This window comes from Perca fluviatilis, chromosome 23 (genome assembly GCF_010015445.1).
Source record: "Perca fluviatilis chromosome 23, GENO_Pfluv_1.0, whole genome shotgun sequence".
Lineage (NCBI taxonomy): Eukaryota > Metazoa > Chordata > Actinopteri > Perciformes > Percidae > Perca > Perca fluviatilis.
In genome coordinates this window covers 20300374-20321934 of record NC_053134.1, presented here as the reverse complement: position 1 = coordinate 20321934, position 21561 = coordinate 20300374, and the positions used below count along the sequence as shown (strand labels likewise).

General features: G+C 40.9%; 1 protein-coding gene across 1 annotated transcript in view; it reads left to right on the top strand.

Annotated features, from left to right (window-relative positions):
* cdk17 (cyclin-dependent kinase 17) overlaps window positions 1–20843 on the top strand; it is a 53536-nt gene extending 32693 nt beyond the window's left edge. The window contains exons 4-17 of the mRNA XM_039791217.1: window positions 4975–5108; window positions 10051–10176; window positions 11343–11399; window positions 11496–11610; window positions 12918–13012; window positions 15104–15166; window positions 15687–15810; window positions 16022–16142; window positions 16592–16689; window positions 16804–16909; window positions 17792–17834; window positions 18342–18432; window positions 18606–18683; window positions 19798–20843. Of these exons, the coding sequence (XP_039647151.1) occupies window positions 4975–5108; window positions 10051–10176; window positions 11343–11399; window positions 11496–11610; window positions 12918–13012; window positions 15104–15166; window positions 15687–15810; window positions 16022–16142; window positions 16592–16689; window positions 16804–16909; window positions 17792–17834; window positions 18342–18432; window positions 18606–18683; window positions 19798–19838 (1292 nt within the window). The 3' untranslated portion in view covers window positions 19839–20843. The remainder of the gene's footprint in view (window positions 1–4974; window positions 5109–10050; window positions 10177–11342; window positions 11400–11495; window positions 11611–12917; window positions 13013–15103; window positions 15167–15686; window positions 15811–16021; window positions 16143–16591; window positions 16690–16803; window positions 16910–17791; window positions 17835–18341; window positions 18433–18605; window positions 18684–19797) is intronic.
* Window positions 20844–21561: the final 718 nt, after the last annotated feature.

Here is a 21561-nt window from a genome sequence, read left to right as displayed (position 1 = left end):
GTGAGCCAAGAGAAGATTAGGGACATGTAAAAGCCAAAGAAAAACAATGTAGAAAGATTAGGAAACAACTTTTGGGAGGGTTTTCGAAGAGAAGGAATCAGGTTTGACTGTTGGGAGGTGAAAGGATGATGGGAGAAAGTGAAAATATTATTGTGAGAATAACTTTGGGAGTTTTTTGGACAAGATGAGGGAATACATAAAATAGCATGAGATAATGAAGAGGTATGTGAAAGCAAAAGGATGTTGAAAGGAAAAGAATGTAGGACAGATGTGATCAATTGGAGGCTTTGGAGAAGAACAAGTTAGAAAAAAGCACAGGTAGAGAAGGAATGTGTTGAAGCCACAGAAGGAGCCAGATTGGCTGCTGCCTATGAAAATCATGCAAGAGAGAAAACAAGATAGGAGCAAAGGAGAAATATGTAGAGCGAAAAGGGAATGTTGAAGTGGGAAGTGAAGTCGGCCAAGAAACATGCAAATGAGAGACCGAGAAGTGACAGAAAAAGGGAAGAGAGATCATTTGGTTTTCAAAGAGGAGACAAGTTGAAGGAGGAAAGTGGGGCGAGAACGAGTTGTTTGCAAGGTGTTCATAGAGAAAGCAACAAGGTTAGGAGGAGGGAAGTGTTAGAGCTGTAGGGAAGAAAAAGGGAGAGAAGACAGAAAGTTTCTAGAAGGTTTTAATCTCCTGGGTCCTAACTTATCAAAGCATGGTTGGAACGCGCTCTAAATGTGCGTGTCGGAACGATTTATCAAACGTGCATACTCACACCTTTTAAGCAGAGAATAATGACGAATCTCACCTGTTCTACACACGTGCGTATGCACGTACGGGCTTGTTTACGTTAGAAACGGCGCCCAGAACGCCATAAAAGGTCCTCTGATTGGTTCGCAATAAAAGCCACCCTGTATTTTGCCAGTTGAAAGCTTTTAACGTGAAGCAGCAGCAGTAGGAAATGTGGCCTCAGCAGCTTAGTAGTAGTTTAGTTTATTTTGAACATGTTAAAAAATGAAAAGTTAAAAGATAAATAAGAACGTGTACATTTCAGCACAAGCGAGGAAAAACCAAGAAAAACTAAATACTCAGCAAACATATCTTTTAGAAGTTATCGTAAATGATTCAAATAAGGATTTCCATGTTCAAAAAGAGTAGAAAGAAGTTAAAACAACTTTTTAATTCTTCATTTGTTTATAGATGTACACACATGCATACATACTGTACATGCGTATATACATACTTACATGCACACATACACATGCATACATACATTAGGGTTGCATGACATTGATTAATTTCGATATTTTTAAACATGTAAAATTACAAAAGTTACGGGAAAACACATCAAAATAGATTCATAACAAATTAAACAAGTTTTCTTACAATACAAGGTTTATTTTAACTGATATATATGTCATATTGGACTGGTACACCATGAATGAATAAATAAGGTCCATGTCTACAGAACAGGACATGTTTTACTGGTTGGACAGCATAACATAAATAAAGAGAACAGGACATGTTTTACTGGTTGGACAGTATAAAATAAAGAGAACAGGACATGTTTTACTGGTAGGACAGTATAAAATAAAGAGAACAGGACATGTTTTACTGGTAGGACAGTATAAAAATACATAAATAAAGGGAACAGGACATGTTTTACTGGTTGGACAGTATAAAAATACATAAATAAAGGGAACAGGACATGTTTTACTGGTAGGACAGTATAAAAATACATAAATAAAGGGAACAGGACATTTTTTACTGGTTGGACAGTAAAAAATACATAAATAAAGAGAACAGGACATGTTTTACTGGTAGGACAGTATAAAAATACATAAATAAAGGGAACAGGACATGTTTTACTGGTTGGACAGTATAAAAATACATAAATAAAGGGAACAGGACATGTGTTACTGGTTGGACAGTATAAAAATACATAAATAATGAGAACAGGACATGTTTTACTGGTTGGACAGTATAAAATAAAAAAGGGAACAGGACATGTTTTACTGGTTGGACAGTATAAAATAAAAAAAGAGAACAGGACATGTTTTACTGGTTGGACAGTATAAAATAAAAAAAGAGAACAGGACATGTTTTACTGGTTGGACAGTATAAAATAAAGGGAACAGGACATGTTTTACTGGTTGGACAGTATAAAATATATAAATAAAGAGAACAGGACATGTTTCACTGGTTGGACAGTATAAAATAAATAAAGAGAATAATTGTGTTCACTGTAATTCTGTTGAAATATGCACACAGGTGGTACACTCCATAGGGTTTGTCACGTAGTGGACCCGTGTACTGACGAGGACTAACATGTGCAAGTGGCACGGTAACTGGCCAACGAAACATGATCATTATAGCGTTTCAAGCGGGCTCTAAATCAAACACAACCAACGGACGAGACGCAGCGCTCCACAAAATATTGCATACTTATTGCGACACTTTCGATATATTGCGATAACGATATTGAGTTGATATATCTTGCACCCCTAACCCATATACAGAAATGCATACATACACACATTTGCTTTTCTTTTCCAGCTGTTACCTGCCGGTGTCCACGTTTCATCTGTCAGTTAAATCAAACCGAATAATAACCCGTCCAAACTGGACATAACATATAGCCCCAAGAACAATACAATACAGTACACAATACAATCGCCTTCATAACCACCATTCAATATATTCATTTTAAAAACTCTCTTTGAAATTGCTCATTGTTGTAACATTATACAGGTTACAGCAGTAGGAGAAATAAACGGTAACGGTGAGGCTGATATTAGGGAAATAGAATTAACATATTTGCATCATTTCCTGTGAAGCCCTCGTGCAGAAATCTGAACCCTGCGTGGGAATGGCGGACCCTGCCTCTACCAATGCAAAGATACTAGATACTAGATAGAGAAGGAATTACAGAATGTAAATACATTGAATGGCAATTTGCTGAAAAATTGTGTGTCTGAAATTTAGGAATTCGGTTCTCGCTATTACACCCGCGTACGCACATTCTTAAGCACAAGAGGAAGATGATCAACCCGATTTTTATTTTATTTTTTCTTCTATTCTTTCTTCTACATGTAGAAGTGAGTGTACGAACGTTAAATGCCCAAAACTGTGTGTATGCATTGTGGATAAACGAGGCCCCTGGGGAAGACAGGAGATGGATGAAGGTGGGTGGTTGTAGAGGCAAAAGAGAGAAAAATAGATGAACAAAATGAGGATGGTTTTTCAGGAAAGGGGTTGAGAAAGTAAGAAGATGTGGAGCAGATGGAAACCTTGTAACAGTTTCCTTTTCCTCCTTTTCTATTTCTTCGTACCTCCCTCACCTTCCCCCATCTCCTGTCTTGCTCTTTTTTTATTTTTTTTGAGCGACATGTCTTGTCTCTATTATGGTACATTCCAGTGACATACTGAATTTGAATGTTCTATTCAATTTAAAGACCTCCTGTCATATATCAAGTTCTTCCACAAAACCAAAGTACTAATGGAGAAGAAGCAGAGAAACCGAGTGACATGCAGAGTGGACAGGTCAGCCCAAGAGGAAAGTCCTGAAAATGTCTCCGTTTCTAATAAGTGGATCAGCATTTCCTTTCACCTGAGGAGGCTTTAGTTTTTTAACCAGATGACCACAGACCAGTTCACATTCTGGGGCAAAGAATTTCACATTTTTGGGGCTGTAATGAAGTAGGACTTTATCAAGTGAGGTTTGTACATAAGGTGCATAAAGTAAGAGCTGTGTTAGGGTGCAAAACCACAATCATTCTTTCCTCAAAATCTAGACTCTTTGGTGAGATATTTGAAGAAATAATCCGGATTGTCACGTTTGAAATAATTAAAACCCCATAATTAATCTCCATCAATAAAAGATTTCTTCTCTCACCTCTCATTTCTCTGCTCTGTTTTTCTTTTCCTCCCCTGTCAAAAGTCTGTCTATCATCATATTTCTTTTTTTGCTCTCTGAATAAATCGTTCCTGCCTTGCAACATCCGGGACACTTAATTCTTCTGTCGTTTCAAAATTAATCCGATTTGTCACAGCAGACAGGGAAACCACAGGTGGAACTAATAACATTAACCGTGCCTCTGCTCCAGCGGTTAATGCAGTCTTAACGCAGCAATCCATAATGTTGTTAGTGACGCCTGTTTGACAAGTCAAAATGTCGGCTGTTAAAATGGTCTCTTCAACTTAAAGGACAAATCCGGCGCAAAATGAACCTAGGGGTTAGTGTACCGAGTCGACCGTTCTCTGGGATTTGTTTTCATGCTAATCGAATGTGACCAGTGTTAGCCCAAACCGCTAATTAGCTTATAACGCTAGTCGACAGGGCAGAGGGTAAAGTAAAAAGAAATCTCTATTTCTACACCACTAACAAGGCTCAAAATAGCACCGCACTTCCACGGTAGCATAATGAGGGTCCCCACATGTAAACCGAAGCAATGAGAACTTTGTAAGTGTACAGACAGTTTATTAAAAAGATTCGTGTATTCCGTTCATGTATACAGGCATGCGCCATTTTGGGAAGACAGTCCCGACCAGTCGAACCACGAACGCCAGTAACAGTAACAACCAGTAACCAGTAACATAGCTCAAGCGCGGCGTTCGTGGTTCAGTGGCCCTAATCATTTCTACTCCCAAGTCCCTCTTTTAAGCATTTATAAACCGAAGTTAAATATTTAATGGTTTATAAATCATTATAAATTGCTCTTAGTCTTATGAAATATTTATATAGTGCTTAAAAAAATGCTAAATGGGGGACTTGAAGTAAAGTGTTACGTAATATCAATCAAACTACTGCAACCTATCCATCACATTAGATGGACTGGACCAGGTGATTTATAATCAAGGGACAACTGTACTGTGAGTTGTCCAATGCCATTTTGCACCGTGTTGGAAAATATCCAATGACATAATGTAATTCTGTATCTTTCTGCGGTTATGTAACGTATTTTGTCATTCTCATTCTGTCTTAGATATTGTGCACGAGAACCTGAAGATGGGCTCCGATGGGGAGAGCGACCAGGCATCGGGAACGTCTTCAGACGAGGTGCAGTCTCCGACTGGCGTCTGTCTGAGGAACCGCATGCACCGGCGGATCTCCATGGAGGTGAGACGCGTGCGTATACACACACACACACACACACACACACACACACACACACACACACACACACACACACACACACACACACACACACACACACAGACACATAACATTGTTGAATATCGCGATAATGATATTACTTGCGATAAATGAACAGATGTTAAAGTGCACTCAGTTCTGCCTTTCTGCTGCTTTTAGTATTCTGCTAAAATACAACAAATTGCTTGTTGAATTTAAAACCGATAACAGGAAATCATTTCTAACATTCTTTCATTGAACATTGAATTGACAATAAAAAGCACCACTAAATAAGAATGACAGTTACACTTTAAAGTGCAGTTTTCTTTCAACTAACGCAAAAGAAATCTCTGAATGTCTTTCGCGATATGTCGCAGCCTTTCGCGATACATATGTTGAGCCCAGTTGATATTGCGATGACGATTAAAAAAACGCAAGGCGCGTGCGCACAGCAACTGCAAAAATGGCTTACAGTACATGGCGACATTCCACACTTCACCCCCTCGCCTCCTCTCCTTCTGCTCTGCTCTGCTCTTCAACTCCTCCTCCTCTTTCACCTAACCCCCTCAGTCTCATGGGAGATCTGATTTGGGTGGGTGGGGTGTTCAGGGGTGGATTGTTGTCTCCTAATGGGCTTTTTCAGTGTCTAAACGTCATGATATTGATAGCAGTCCCGCTCCCTGAGGACCACAGCCGCGGCTGGTTAAGAGATGCGGTGTGATAATCTGTGCTGTAACCACAGTCGGCCTCGTCCAACGGCTCCACAGCATGCTGGGAAAAGAGTCTCCTTTGTTCCTCTTGCGAGGATGTATATAATGAAGTTGTGCCATTCAAAATGAATAAATGAATTAAATCTTTATTTCGAACGATAAAAAACAAACAAATATAATGCTCGATAGGGGTAGGTAGAAGCCCTAGGCTTATCAGGTCCTACCCCCTTCCTCACCTCTGTACTTTCTCAGCAGTTCTTTTTTTATAATTGCAACATATTTACACTTTGTTTGTCGATTTGTTTTGTTTTTCCCTTTTAAAAATTTTTTTTAAACCTCCTTTCCTCAAAAAAACCTTTTTTTTTTTTTTTTTTTTAAAATTTTTTTTTGTGCCTTTTTTTTTTAAATGTAATGCGAAATGATACAGATTTGCAGATAGGCAAACAAATATTGTATTTTGAGTAGAATCGTACTACTGGAAATAGGGCCCAGTTGTAAGAGAAGACTCAACCCCCCATAATTTGTGATCTCCGTGTTTTTGTTCATACATGTTCATGCTGCAGTAAGACCTCTTTTCTAGAAGCTGTTAGATCAACAAAGAGGGTGAATCGGCTTCGATGGCCCACAGGGTACACTAGACAGTCACACTATCTCAGCAAATAAAATGTGAACAGGATAAATTGGGGAATCCTCATGATTATCAGGGGACCTTTTCTTTTTTGCCTGCTACTGAACTTTCTTTCACGTTTTTTTTGCTGCGAGCCACTATTCATTTCTCAGGCGTCTCTTATGTATTGTTTGACACTATGAGCTGGAAAAAGGTGGTAAACCTGTCTTCTGCAAATCAATAATTGCTACATTTTGGCTTCCTGTGGGTTTACCCCACATTACATGCCGACGTTCCAAATAAATCATCTTCGTCTTTATAAATGTTGAACTTGGGGGAAGTTTTTTTTATTCTGAAACAGACGAGCGTCTCAGCCTGGAGGCCTCCTGCCCCCTGCTGGCAGGGGAGCCTGTTTGACAAAAAACAACCTTCAAAACATCCTTGATGTTGTGTCTCTCTTACACACACACATACACGCAGACACACACACGGTGACCTATTTTTCACTCGTTTTGAGTGTTTTTCTCATTTGTAGGTGCACGAAACAAGAGGCGCTCAAGGATCTGGTGATAATCAGTCAACCAGGTGCACACACACACAGACCTATGCTCTGTTACATGAGCGGAAGTGTGCTGCTCTTCTTGTGGTTCTTATGATTCTGCCTGAAGTTTTTTTTATTAAGCCGTTTTGTGTCAGTAAGGAGGTTAAGGACACTGTGTACGCTCGCTTACTGACGGTAGTCTCGTGCTTCTACACTTTGTCACCTTAAACATCACTTTTTTTTGTAGTTAAAGGAGACACTGTTACACTTACTCAAACACAGTACAACATTGAAATAGAATACCAATCAAAAGGTGGAGGGGGGAATATTACATGGAGGATTCAGCAAATCAACAAAACAATCCCTTTTAAAATATATTATTGCATAGTTAGGGCAACCAATATAATAATAATAATAATAACTATTTCTAAAGCACCTTTCATGCAGTTAAATACAGCTCAAAGTGCTTTACAGTGTGATATTAAAAACAAAACCCATAAAGATAAAACAACCTACATAACATACAAAAGAAAGAAACAATAAAAATAAAATGGCACAGAGCTGAAAGTAGTAGAAGTGGCAGTTTTTAAGACCGACAATTTTCTAAAGTAGTCCAAAGTTCCATCACACCCATTACATCATAGCCAATGTGATAATATGCTGTGCAATTTTACAAATGTATAGTGTCCAGTTTTATTTTATTTATTTTTTTAGAAAAGGCCTATCCATAGGTTTCTGTATACATCAGCCCTAAATCTCTGTAAACAATGCCATGACCGGTGCATGAATGCACCCTCAGCAATACCAGCATAAGATTGGTACTCCCCATTTTCTTCAATATGCACAGTGTAATGTAGGCATGTGTGGTGATTTTATTTTTAAAACATTCTAAATCTAAAAAAAAATGTTGATTGCTACTTGTTACTTTCGGTTTACTTATTTGAGTGGATTTATTCAAATGTGTGGTATATCGTGTTCATGTGATTATGGAAATAATCATTTTTTGTTAGTGCAGCTGCAGAGTTGCTTTTATTAACATTTTGAAATCCACACAGGCTTTGAGATGAGGCAGCACTGATCGCATGTAAATAACCGATTAAGTATGTATGCAAGCACGGCTTCAACTAACCGATACTTTCCTTTTGGATTCATCTGTTCTGAGTTTAGTCTGATCAACAGTCCAACACACTAAAGATATCAAATTTTAAACCGTATAAAACCGAGACAAGCAGCAGATCTTCACGTTTGACAAGCTGGACCCAGAAAATATATACTACCGGTCAAAAGTTTGGGGTCACTTAGAAATTTTCATTCCACTCCATTACATTCCGAATACCAGCTGAGATCAGTTGCATTGTTTTTTTATTAACAAGGGCATCAGTTTTCAGATTACATTATGTGCTTATATAATTGCAAAAGGGTTCTCCAATGTTTTCTCAGTTAGCCTTTTAAAATGATATCCAATTAGTAAACAGAATGTGCCTTTGGAACATTTGGATGAATGGTTGCTGATAATGGGCAATGTAGATATTGCATTAAAGATCAGCCACTTCTTTCTACAACAGTCGAGAATCCTTTTGCAATTATGTAAGCACATCATGTAATCTGAAAACTGCTGCCCTGGTTAAAAAAACAATGCAACTGATCTCAGCCGGTATTCTGTCTGGAATGGAAACGAAAAGTGATCCCCAAACTTTTGACCGGTACTGTATATGGAATTCTTTTGTTGATACCTTGAACCATGAAATGATTATGAATTTGTTGGCCATTCATTTTCTATTGACTGACTAATCAGTTCATTCTTTCAACACTATACATTGCACTTTCAACAATTTCTTTTAAACCAGGGTGGCAAAGTGCTTCGACAAACTAACACTGAGCGCACAACATCAAACTAAAGAAAGTGTAATAACAAGATGAAATGCTGAGAAGACGGACACAATCTGCCGTAGACTGACATTAAAAGAGCTTTACGTAAGACACCAGGTTACATCAGAGAAAAAGCAGAACGATTCACATTATATAATACTTCATCTCTTCAAGGCACCGATATGCTCTCTGTAATTTGAGCTTTTATTTGAACTCTGAGTTTAACTGGCATCTTCTCTGAGCAGCGTTGTCAGAAAGGACAAAGCACTGCAGTGATGAAAGGAGAGCGGATGACTCGATGGTATTTGTGGAGAGGCCAAACTCAAAAGCCCGTATGATAAGCAAACCGATTCAACGTCTTCTCTCACTGTATTTTTACTCCACTAGCCCTTGTTTTTCCCACATCAGTCAGCATTATGTCAGTTCATCGCTTCTCTATCACACATGGTCCTTTTTTTTAAATTTTTATCCGAGAATAGATGCGTTCGGTCGTCCACAACAGGTTTGAGCCCAGTACCACAATGACAATGACAGCCCTCTGTGTGAATACAGACTGCGAATAAGAGCTTGAAACATTAATAAACATATGTATGATTTGTTTGTCTGGTTTTCACGCCGTTTTGTTTGCAGGTGTGTGTGTTTTCATAATCCCAATCGGATTTATACTCATGATTCATGAAGGTTTTGCTGTTCAGCCGCAGTCACGCTTCGACACGCCGCCTCTTATTTTTACCCTCCGTGATATGTGATCGGCCTGATCTCTGTCTTCTCTCTCTGGGAGTAGGAGGCAGATGAGATCCAGTTATTTCAGACCGCGTGTGTGTGCGCGCGTGTGTACACAGTCGCCTACATTGTCTTGTGCTGCTTGCTGCTGAGACGTGCCCCACATTACATATAGGCACAAGGCATGTGACAGTATATTTTTCTCACGGTGTGCTGTGATTGCATAAAAGCAGCTCCTATCAAGTCATGTGGTTGAATAACAGTGTGTGCTAAGTAGCTAGAATTTGATCCATAGAGGTTTTTGGCTTGAAATATTCAGCTTCTTTTACATAGGTGCAAAACAGCTCGCCCAAAGAAACTCCAGCTCCGCTACAGGAATGTCAAATCAAAAGCTATAGTTTTAATTCAAAACATTTTAAGCATTTTTTTCTTTGTGTGTCTGTGTGTGTCTGTGTGTGTGTCTGTGTGTTTTTTTAGGACCTCAACAAGCGCCTGTCGCTGCCCGCTGACATCCGAATCCCCGACGGTTACCTGGAGAAGCTGCAGCTCAGCAGCCCGCCCTTTGACCAGCCGCTCAGCCGGCGCTCCCGCAGAGCCTCGCTGGTCAGTGTCTGCGCGTGCTACCTTTTTATTGCTTTGCGGCGTGGACTCCCTCTGTGCAAGTTGCCATGTTACCATGGCAACTGGCGCAGTGTGATACCCAGGATGGATTAATCTGAAGTCACAAGTGCTCACCTGCTGCCTTTTTAGTCCAGCAAATTAGATCATAATTCTCAGCTGTGGTGTGATCATGCAGCTTTGTCGCAGACTGTCAGCGACATGAAGGTTTATGAGTATCAAAAGTTTGCTAACAGTGAAATGTAAGCTTAAAAAAAAAGTTATTGCAAAATGGACACCGTTTTTTTGATTCTTTCTAAAGGAGGAGGTAAAAATAATTAAACTGCTGCATTTCATGCCCCTTTAGTGCTTTGATAAATTATTGTTCTCCTTTTGGCCAATTCAGTCCTGCCAGTCGCAGAGGATGCCAGCTCAAGATATTTGCCCAGCAGCTGCCATGGAGGATGAAAGTACTGTAGAACATGTTTTGTTGATCTAAAACAGGAGTTTTCAAAGTATGTGGGCCCCTCCTCAGACTAAATCAAGACAACTACATCATGCCAAATTATCCATTGGCGCGTGCTGTTAGCGGCGTACCCATGGATGTACAGACAACTTCTGTATCACTCTGTTACTTTGATACTGAAGAAAAAAAAGAGTTCAAATGAGCTTCTTTTTCCTGATTTCTTTTCTCTGATTTCAAAGCGGATTCATGGATGTTTATTCACGGATGACATCAAAGATATCCTCGAAAAGTGCAAGACAAACTGAATCTAAAAATATGCATATCATGCCTGTGTGGTGTCTGTCAATCCTTCTGAATCCTGGAGATGCTTTTTTGCCCAGTTTTTGCATCGTTACACCGAGAAATCCATCATGGAAGAGGCGATTTCTACACCAACAGTAACAGAAACATGAGCCAGAATACAACACACCTGCAATATGTTTTGAGTTAATATTGAGGGGCATGTAGAGATTTGGGGGAACTTTACTTCCTGAATGAAAAAAAAAATCCTATAAGTGTGTTGAAATGAGCTATATTCTGGTGTTACAGGAACAGTTAATCCACAGATTGGGCATATAGCAGAATCCAAAGTGGGACTTGTTTTATCAGTGGCCCCTTAACTTAATCTGTTGCTCCATTCTGACTTTGTCCTCTGTCTTTTCCTCAGTCGGAGATTGGTTTTGGCAAGTTGGAGACGTACATTAAGCTGGACAAACTGGGAGAGGTGAGGAATCCCATCTGACGCTTTCAATGAAGGAAGTAAGTTTCACCGCTCACGTGAATTCAGTAATATTAAACCAGCGTTGTGTGTTGCATTCAGGGAACCTACGCCACAGTATTTAAAGGACGCAGTAAGCTGACGGACAACCTGGTGGCACTGAAGGAGATCCGGCTGGAGCACGAGGAGGGAGCGCCATGCACCGCCATCAGAGAAGGTAATCCGCATCTGCAACAAAACTCAGGTTCCTCTAGGCCTGTAGCAACTGTTACATAATTGTCTAATCGCAATATTTTCACGTAATCGTGTTATTGTTGTTTTTTTAATTAATTGCTAGCATTAGCTATGGTCCTAAGGGGTATGACTGTTGATTTGGATATGCCAAATTGTAATTATATAGTGATGACTATTTTTTTGTACTCAAAATGAATCTGTTTTTTGTCAATGCTTTGTTTTTTTTATTAATGATTATGAGGATAACCGTTCTATTGTCAATTTCATGTTAATTTGAAGTGCTCATATTGTGCTTTTTGGTTATATATCTTTTTTGTGCACATTATAGGTTTACAAAGTGAAAAAGCCCAAAGTCTACCCCAAAGGGACTTACCATCTCCAACAGAAAACACTGTTCACAAACTGCTCCAAACAGCTCTATTGTAGTCCAGCCTTTACTTCAGAGACAAACGTGGTCACTTTGTAACACACGTTATAATGCTCGCCTAGCTGCTAGCGTGGCACGCCCTCATACTCTGCTTCTGACTGGCTAGTAGTCCTTACCTAGCTACTGCTCATGTGCGACTCCCAACAAAGATGGGACAGAAATGTGATGCCTCACTCTGTAGCTAAAACGGAGAGCTCAACACACAGGGTGAAAAGAGGAGCTGCAGCAATGTGCAGTACAACAAATATATAGTGTTTTCTGAAAATTAAACCATGTAAAACTATTCTGGTACAACCTCTAAATACAATTATGAACCTAAAAATGAGCATAATATGAGCACTTTAAGAAAAAAATACTGTGTTTTATGATAATGAAGAGGTGTGGTTTACTTCATAGGTTGTGTGTGTATCTGTGTTACTACATTATCTGGGTCACATATCAATAATATATCCAAAAGGTGTATCCTGGGCTTCATTCAAAACGTGAAAACTTATATAAAAAGTAATAAATACATAAATATTTTTTAATTAGACTGAAAGAAACAATTATATTGTTAATCGCAATTATTCCCGAGACAATTAATTGTACAGCAGCATTTGGAATTGTTACATGTCTCGGTTCATCAGTTCCATGCCACATAAAGCATGGTTAATAATGTAGTAATCACAGACTGGAGGTTGAACTGTAACTTATCCCACGCAATCATTTTAAACACACAATGCCTTTCCAAAATGAATTATAAGATAACGTTTGTCTATTAAATCCTTTTTTTGAATTGGAGTCATGGGGCATTTTGTCATTAAAACGTGTCCCACGTGTCTCAGTTTGTGTCAACATCGGTCTGTCTTTGTCTCTGTCCGTAGTGTCGTTACTGAAGGACCTCAAACACGCCAACATCGTGACGCTTCACGACATCGTCCACACCGACAAGAGCCTCACGCTCGTCTTCGAGTACCTGGTAAGAGCCGCTGCTTCCCCATCTTCTTAATACGTGATGAGTTCTGACAACCCTCTCAGGTTAATTTATTCCTATTGAGTTCCAAACAGCATAAACAAACATAAAAACAACATCGAGAACAATTGTGGATGAGAGGTCATCCTGTTTTGCTAAATTGTAGAGAGAGAGAGAGAGAGAGAGAGAGAGAGAGATAGAAAAGCTCCATCTAGGGACGTGCATTACAAATTAGCTTAGGCTATTTATGCTGTGGTGTGTGGCAAAGGTCTATGCTACATACTTGTCCATATACTGTACAAATACACATAAATAAACAATATCAGGTTGTCATCATCACATTACATTAAAAAAAATCAATATGCGATATTTCTGCCAGATATTGCGATTACGATTCAATGTGCGATTATTTTCTTTTTTAAAGTTTAGCTAAAGTAAATATTTACTGTATAACTGATAAAACATGTCATGGAGCGTTATAACATGAGACACCATCACAACTGCTCTATATTCTTATACAAGGATGACAACACAGATATGAAAGTGTTTTTCTTTTAATAAGCATGGAACATTGAATCTGTGATACGTGACATTATTCCAGCTTTTATCTCATTAACAGTAAATATAATGATAAAAGATGTTAAACCAAACATATTGCACGTTCAATTAATCGTGGTCTTCACGATTAGCTAATTGCGTTCTTTCAAGTCGCGATTTCGATTTAAAAAAAGGATTAATCGTTCAGCCCTGCGTTACATATTCAGAAACAATAGTGAAAGCACTGGGAAATGATCGACAGTGATGTCAAACAGCAAGGGGATGTAGGAAATGAGCAGAAACCTCAACATTACTAGCCTACTAGCCTGGATGCCAGCTGAACTTAGCCCCGCCCACAACATTTGAGGTCGGGAAGTTCGGTCTGGACTTGATCCGTTGTGGAGCAACTATGCTTGAACCAGAGCTCTTCGGACCAATCAAATTGTCAGGGCGGGCTTTATACGATGATGGACAGATGATCATACGCACAGAGTAGTCAGGATCCGGTATAGGAGACTGCACTACTCAGTATGACACGATGTGCCCTGCTATGACATGAACTACAACGACTACCTTCAAAGTCACTGTTCCATTATCTTTAATGTGACTATTATCGCCAGTGTTCATCACACCCCCAACCGGCCCCGTCAGACACCGCCTACCAAGAGTCTGGGTCTTCCTAAAAGGGAGTTTTTCCTCGCCACTGTCGCAATAGCCACTGCTAATGCTTGCTCTTGAGGGAATTACTGTAATTGTTGGGGTTTTGGAATTTATAGAGTGGTCTAGAACTACTCTATAGTCTAAGTGTCTCGAGATAACTCTTGTTATGATTTGATACTATAAATAAAATTGAATTAAATGATCGACCGTAACGTAATCAACCACGTCCCCAAAGAGCGCTTGGGTTGAATTTGTTTACAACAAAGATGGCTGCCGCTGGAGAACTGATATGCGTAGATTCCACCATCGCGTCTGTTATAGAAGATATCGACAGCGCATTAGTTTTAAAATATTAACAGAGAACCGCGATCAAGGCATTTGTCGATCGGAAATATGTTTTTACTGTCCTTCCTACGGGATTCGGCAAAAGTGTAATCTGTCAGCTGGCCCCGATGGTCGCTAAGAAGATGGGGCGCAATGAAAAGCCTGTGGTCATTGTTGTTTCTCCTTTGGTCGCGCTCATGGAGGACCAAGTGAAAGAAGCAACCGAAATGGTTTCGCTTATCGTACATCACACACGTACTCCATTGCTCTGATTGGTTGTAGGTCTATCCAATTGAGTGCAGACTGCAGAGGCATTTTCTTTCCTGGTTCGGTTGAAACGCCCCATAATCGCAGCCCAATGGAGCAGTATCAGACTCATATTCTGACTAGAATCTGAGTATGACGACATCAGGCTAATTATAGATTACTGCTTCATGAGGGAGAATCCGCTGCATCGACACGATGTGTGAAATAGCTGATTGATGAGTCAGAAAGACGAAGTGAAATGCACATGGAAAGGAGAGTAAAAAAAAAAGACCTCTAGGTGTGATTGTATCTCCTTCCTGTCTGATGTAGGATAAGGACCTGAAGCAGTACATGGATGACTGTGGAAACATAATGAGCATGCACAATGTGAAGGTGAGGACTTTTATAATAATCTTTGTATTCTTTACTTTTGGATTATGTTATTGTCCCTTCATTCTCTTTTCTGTCTGTTTATTAGAGATGAGAGAGCTTTTGGAAGGACCAAATGTTTATTACTGTAGCGACCGGCTGCCAATCATCTACTGTATGTATAACCCCAGGCATGCTGATGGTTGGCAGCCTGGCGAGAGGGGGCGGACCCCACTGGGGATATAGTCATCGGGTTGAGGAAGTTCTTGTTCTTTTTAGTTCTGGCCGAGACACGGGCCTGTTGGTTAAAACAAGTTAACTGAACTCTGGCCTGTTGTGAGACTTTCCAATACAAAGTTGCACCAATTAATGGCAAAATAGTTCCAGGAACTTAACTCGGCGACTAAACGTCGTATTTCTTTTGCTTTTACATCCCATCTGAAGAACTTTTTTTTTTTTTTTAATAATGGAAGAATTGGATGTTTGGGATGCAGTTTTTGCATGTGGCATTAATCACATCACATTTTTACACACATCTTTCCAGGTCTTCCTCTTCCAGATTTTGCGAGGGCTGTCGTATTGTCATAAGAGGAAAGTTCTCCACAGGGACCTGAAGCCCCAGAACCTCCTGATAAATGAGAATGGAGAACTCAAACTGGCTGATTTTGGTAAGCAGCAGCTGATATTTACTTCAGAACAGCGGGAAATGGAGGAGCGGGAGTATTCCTGTTGTCCTTGCGGTATACTCAGGAATTCAAGTTAAAAAAAAATTGTATGAACATGCATTTGACCATTTCCAGTTCTGCGCTATACAGATGTAACGCTACTCTCCTGTGTAAACAACCCTAATGTGTGTTTATGTCTTTGGTGGGCTGGCAGGTCTGGCGAGGGCCAAGTCTGTCCCGACTAAAACCTACTCCAACGAGGTGGTGACTCTTTGGTACCGGCCCCCCGATGTCCTCCTGGGATCCTCTGAGTATTCAACACAGATCGACATGTGGTACGAGCCTCACAAGAACTCTCCTGCTCACACCGCCGATACTTAGTAAAGGCATTAATCAATGTGTTGATCAACGAAAAATAATTATGCAGAGATAATATTATTACATAATAATGTAAAAAGATAATCAATCATGAAAACAGTCATTAGTTGCAGCCCTACAATAAAAATGCCTGTGTGTGTGTGTGTGTGTGTGTGTCTCTGTGTGTCTGTGTGTGTCTCTCTGTGTGTGTGTCTGTCTGTCTGTCTGTCTGTCTGTCTGTCTGTCTGTCTGTCTGTGTGTGTGTGTCTGTGTCTGTCTCTGTGTGTGTCTGTCTCTGTGTGTGTCTGTCTCTGTGTGTCTGTGTCTGTCTCTCTGTGTGTGTGTGTGTGCGCGTGTGTGTGTGCGCGTGTGTGTGTGCGCGTGTGCGTGCGTGTGTGTGCGCGCGTGTGTGTGTGTGTCTCTGCAGGGGTGTCGGTTGTATATTCTATGAGATGGCTGCAGGTCGGCCGCTGTTCCCCGGCTCCACCGTGGAGGACGAGCTCCACCTCATCTTCAGGTTACTGGGTGAGTGACTCCTGGCAGGCACGCTGGATCACCATAGTAACCCAAATGTCTCAACCACCACACGTTTTACCAAACCTACTGTATATCTGAGTGGCTGCGATTCTGTGACCTCAGGTACACCCACGGAGGAGAAGTGGCCAGGAATCTCCTCCATTGAAGAATTTAAATCCTACAACTTCCCCAAATACAAACCACAGCCGTTGATCAACCACGCTCCCAGGTACAGCCGTGTGTGTGTGTGTGTGTGTGTGTGTGTGTGTGTGTGTGTGTGTGTGTGTGTGTGTGTGTGTGTGTGTGTGTGTGTGTGTGGGCTTGCACGCTTCTTGTGTGTGCAGTTGTGTTTGTTTTAAGATAAGATAAGATAGACTTTATTAATCCCACACTGGGGAAATTCCTGTGCTACAGCAGCTCAAAAGAAAATTATGCACCCACATGTATACAGTAACTGTGTGTGTGTGTGTGTGTGTCTGTCTGTGTGTCTGTCTGTGTGTCTGTCTGTGTGTCTGTGTTTGTGCGTGCGTGCTTGTTTAACTATATTTGTGGGTTCCAAAAACATGGAGTCCAGTATACTTGTGGGGTCCCGAGAGCTTTGTGGGGCCGAAATGCTGGACCCCACAACTTTTAAAGGGCTGTTTGAGGGTTAAGATTTGGTTGTAGGATTAGGAATAGAATTGGGTTAGGGTTAGGGTAAGGGTTAAGGTTAGGCATTTAGTTGTGATGGTTAAGGTTAGGGTAAGGGGCTAGGGAATGCATTATGTCAATGACGGGTCCCTACAAAGATAGTGCCACAAACCTGTGTGTGTGTGTGTGTGTGTGTGTGTGGCAGGTGGGGGGGTTATGGTTAGGATGAGGGTAAGGGTTAAGGTTAGGCATTTAGTTGTGAAGGTTAGGGTAAGGGGCTAGGGAATGCATTATGTCAATGACGGGTCCCCACAAAGATAGTGCCACAAACCTGTGTGTGTGCGCGTGCGTCAAGGGCAGGAAATCCTGTGGAACATTTCACAGACGGCCATCCACTTCCTTCCTCCCATGAGCCCCCTTTCCTGTCGGCCCGTGCTGCAGGCAGACAGTAAACTGTTGCTCTTCCTTCTGTCTCCTCTAGGCTGGACGGCGACGGCATCGAGCTGCTGCTGGCTTTCCTCAGAGTGAGTCTTTCACTTCCTGCATAATACCCACAATGCAATTCACTCCAAAATAATTTCTCTAGCTCGTTTCACTCCCACCTTTTTGTTTTCATCCTTGTGTTGATTTTACTTTTTATAATCATACATGAGAAATTATGTATTGTTATGTATTTTAGTTTCATTATTACAAGAATTATTAGTTGTAATCGTATTAAACATGCTGCATTAAGCTTCTTATGCTTGATTTATTCTTAAAGTGTACGCCTGTTCACTGTTGGGATGATTATAATCCATTCTCTCTCTCTCTTTCCCATCGTCAGATTTTATTGAGTGAATCCCTTTAGTGCCAGTTGTAGACAGCAGGGGGCATTAGCACTTTCAGTGTTTTTCAGTTCCACTGGGTTCCTGTTTCTGCTTCATCTCGGTTTACCCGAATGAATTACTGATTGCAGACATAACAGCCGCGGCCTAATCTGCAAAAAAAAAATCACACAACGGTTGATATATTTCCTGTTCCTGCCTCCACAGTACGAATCTAAGAAGAGGAATTCAGCTGAAGAGGCTATGAAACATTCCTACTTCAGGCAGCTTGGGACAAGAGTTCAGACGCTGCCCGAGAGTGAGCGCTTACGCAAGCACACACACACACACACACACACACACACACACACACACACACACACACACACACACACTACAAACTAAATAAAGCTGCAATCTGTCTTTCTTACTGCATTATTTGTCTCCTGTCCTGCTGTGTGCTGTAGACTGAAGCTCTCCCCTGTGTTGTAGGTGTATCGATATTCACATTAAAAGAAGTGCAGCTGCAGAGGGACCCTGGCTACAGGAACTCCTACAACCCAGAGTCAGGTGGGTGGGGAACACATCCAGATGCTTCAGCGTTGAACTTTGTTAGATCATAAGACAAAGACACAACTTTTCTAACTTAATATCCGTTCATGTTGCAATCATCCTAAAGCAGCTAAAGCGAGACGGATAAACTGATAAAGGCCGATTAAAGATACTCCAGTGATCAAGTATTACACACAAGAGGCAGATTAATAGAAGTACGGTCCAAACTGACGCAGCAGGGGCGGAGATATCCTGACTTTTAGTTCTAGTATGGGTCGAGCTTCATAACGTACCTTTCCCATAATGCAACTGGAGTCAAATGCTTTGGACCCTCCCTGCCTCCTAAATGCCCACTTCTTTCAAACTACACATCTCCGGTTTGTAACACAGACTTTCTGAAAAAACATTTAAAGTGAGTAGGACTCCTTATTACAAATAAACTGAACTTGTATTGTAACATCGGTGGTGCCCCTTTAACACTGTTTAATCTGTTGACAGAGGCTATGTATAGCATATTGAATGTAAAGCAGGGGCGTTTAACCCAATTTCACTAACGGCCACACATGGAAAATGAGAATCACAAAGGGCCAGACATGTTTGTTTATTGACATGCTTTTATTTACTGGAAAAAGTAACATATTTTTGACTGTATTATTGCATGTCTCATATAGCTTTCTTACTTACAGTTTGGTCCACATGAAGCCCTAAAAAAAAGTCAGCAAAAAAGTTTGTTAGCCATCATAGAGTTTAGCAAATAGCAAAACAATGACTTATGATTTACAGTTTTAAAAGCAGGCTACCACACAGCCGACTCACAGCAACCTGTTCCACAGGCCTGAATATGCGCACTCTCTGGTCGTGTGAACATTCCTGGGTCTCCGAGTCGGCAAATCTGCCAAATTCTGCTCTCCGAGTGTCGCGTAATTTCAGTTTGAAAACGGTTTCTCGTCTCTTTGGTTTGGCGCGCAACTAGGCGGACCAAAATTCATTGTGAACCTAAATTGATATGCGGGCTGGATCAAAATTTGCGAGGGACCGGATTTGGATCCGCTGGGCCTTGAGTTTGACTCATGTGATGTAAAGCAAAGGCATTATGGGTATTGTATTTTTAGAGTTTTTCCTTTTCTTCCAGGTAACGGCAAGATCAACAGGAGGCAGAGCATGCTCTTTTAATAAAGAGGATGAAGAGAATGGTGTACTGCCCAGCTTCGTCATCACTTCCCACAAACCTCTCGCATGAGCCCACCTCCCCCTCGGAGTGACCCCCCCCCCTCTTACCTGCACACACACACACATAAACATGCACACACACACACACACACCTATCTGAGCAAGTGACTCTGGGTTGAATCTATTTGGAGACTGTTTATTTATTGGGGGAGGGAGGGGAGGTTGAATTTTTTTGCTGCTAAACTACTACTGTCTGTATTTAACACACCGTGTGTGTGCGTGCGCGTGCATGTGTGTGCGTGTGTGTGTGTGTACAAGATGTGAACTCGAGACGCCATGCACAGTTGAGCAGTCAGAAAGGTTACCATTGTTTTTCTTCTGACTACGATTCTCCGGCTTCGTTTGAGTTATAATTCCACTGATGTTGATGTCAGCGCTGTGATCCAAGTTGTTGTTCTTGTTGTCGTGCTTGGAGACCGAACGCTTTCAGTTTTTTTTTATAAATATGTATATATATATATATATATATTTGTAATTTATGTTTTGTTTTTCTTCGAGCTTCCGTGACTGAACTCTACAACATTTCCAGGTTTTGAAAGACTGGGACGCTAGATGGTCTTGATGGGGTGGGGGTGGGGGCGGGGGGTATGTTACACTGAGGGTCAAAAAGCAGGATCGTGAGCAGATTGTGGTAACCATTTTAAACTGAGGGTTAAAGAAGCACACATAGAGTCCAATCAAACTGCGAGAACATGAAATCAACTTTTGGTTCTTTTGGACCATTCTTGTCTCAGCAATGGGACCAAAACTGAGGAGTTAGGGGGAGGCAAACAGAAAGGCGAGCGAAAAGCACAGTCGAAAGAGGAGAAATTCTGGAGCTGAACAGGAAGTTATGTGATGTCCCACAGGAAGCCAGCAAGCCTTCCCTAAAACCCCTCACAAAACTGCCAGGACTTCAGTGCTTTAAAAAAAAAAAAAAGAAAGAAAAAAAAATGCAAGCTACACTTTCTCGCTCTGTGTGCATTGAGATCTCACTGCAGTAGGTCTTTGTTTTTAACTTGCACTGCAGTGTTTTGTTTTTTTTTGTTTTTTTTTTGGGAACGAGGGACCCGTGCCTCGACGCGGCCGAGTTTACCCAACAGTATTAAGATGTGTTCTCTGTGTCTGTGACCTTTGACCTCTCCTTGTGGAACAACAGTGTCATTGTGGCATGTTTTTTCAGAGGGGCGGGGTGGGATAGCATGGATCGGGGTGGGGTGATCAAAAAGCAAAATGGTTGTTTTCCACTTGGCGTCGGACCACTTCTCTCTCCAGCATTTGTACACAAGATGATAATAAAAAAAAAAAAAAAGATTTCAAATTGAAATTTTAGATTTAACTGCCCGCTGTGTTGTTTGCAACTGACAGTGATGCTACAGATGAAGCCTGTTGAGAAGTCTCACTTTTAACTGCATGTTGACTAAATCAGTTGGAAGATCTCCCGAAAATCACTGAAAACACTTCTGAAGCGTCGGCTGGTGTGCTTTGCATTCCTGGTTTAATTTAGTTGCAGTGAGTATTTGTCTTATTCCTGTGGACCAACAGAGGTCTTAATTTTCCAGATATTTCCAGCAGCTATGTGAAAGCCCAAAAGTGCTTTAAAAGGAATAGTTTGACATTTTGGGAAATGAACTCATTTGCTTACTTGCGAGCGCAAGAGCTGCCATTTTGCTACTAAATTTAAACC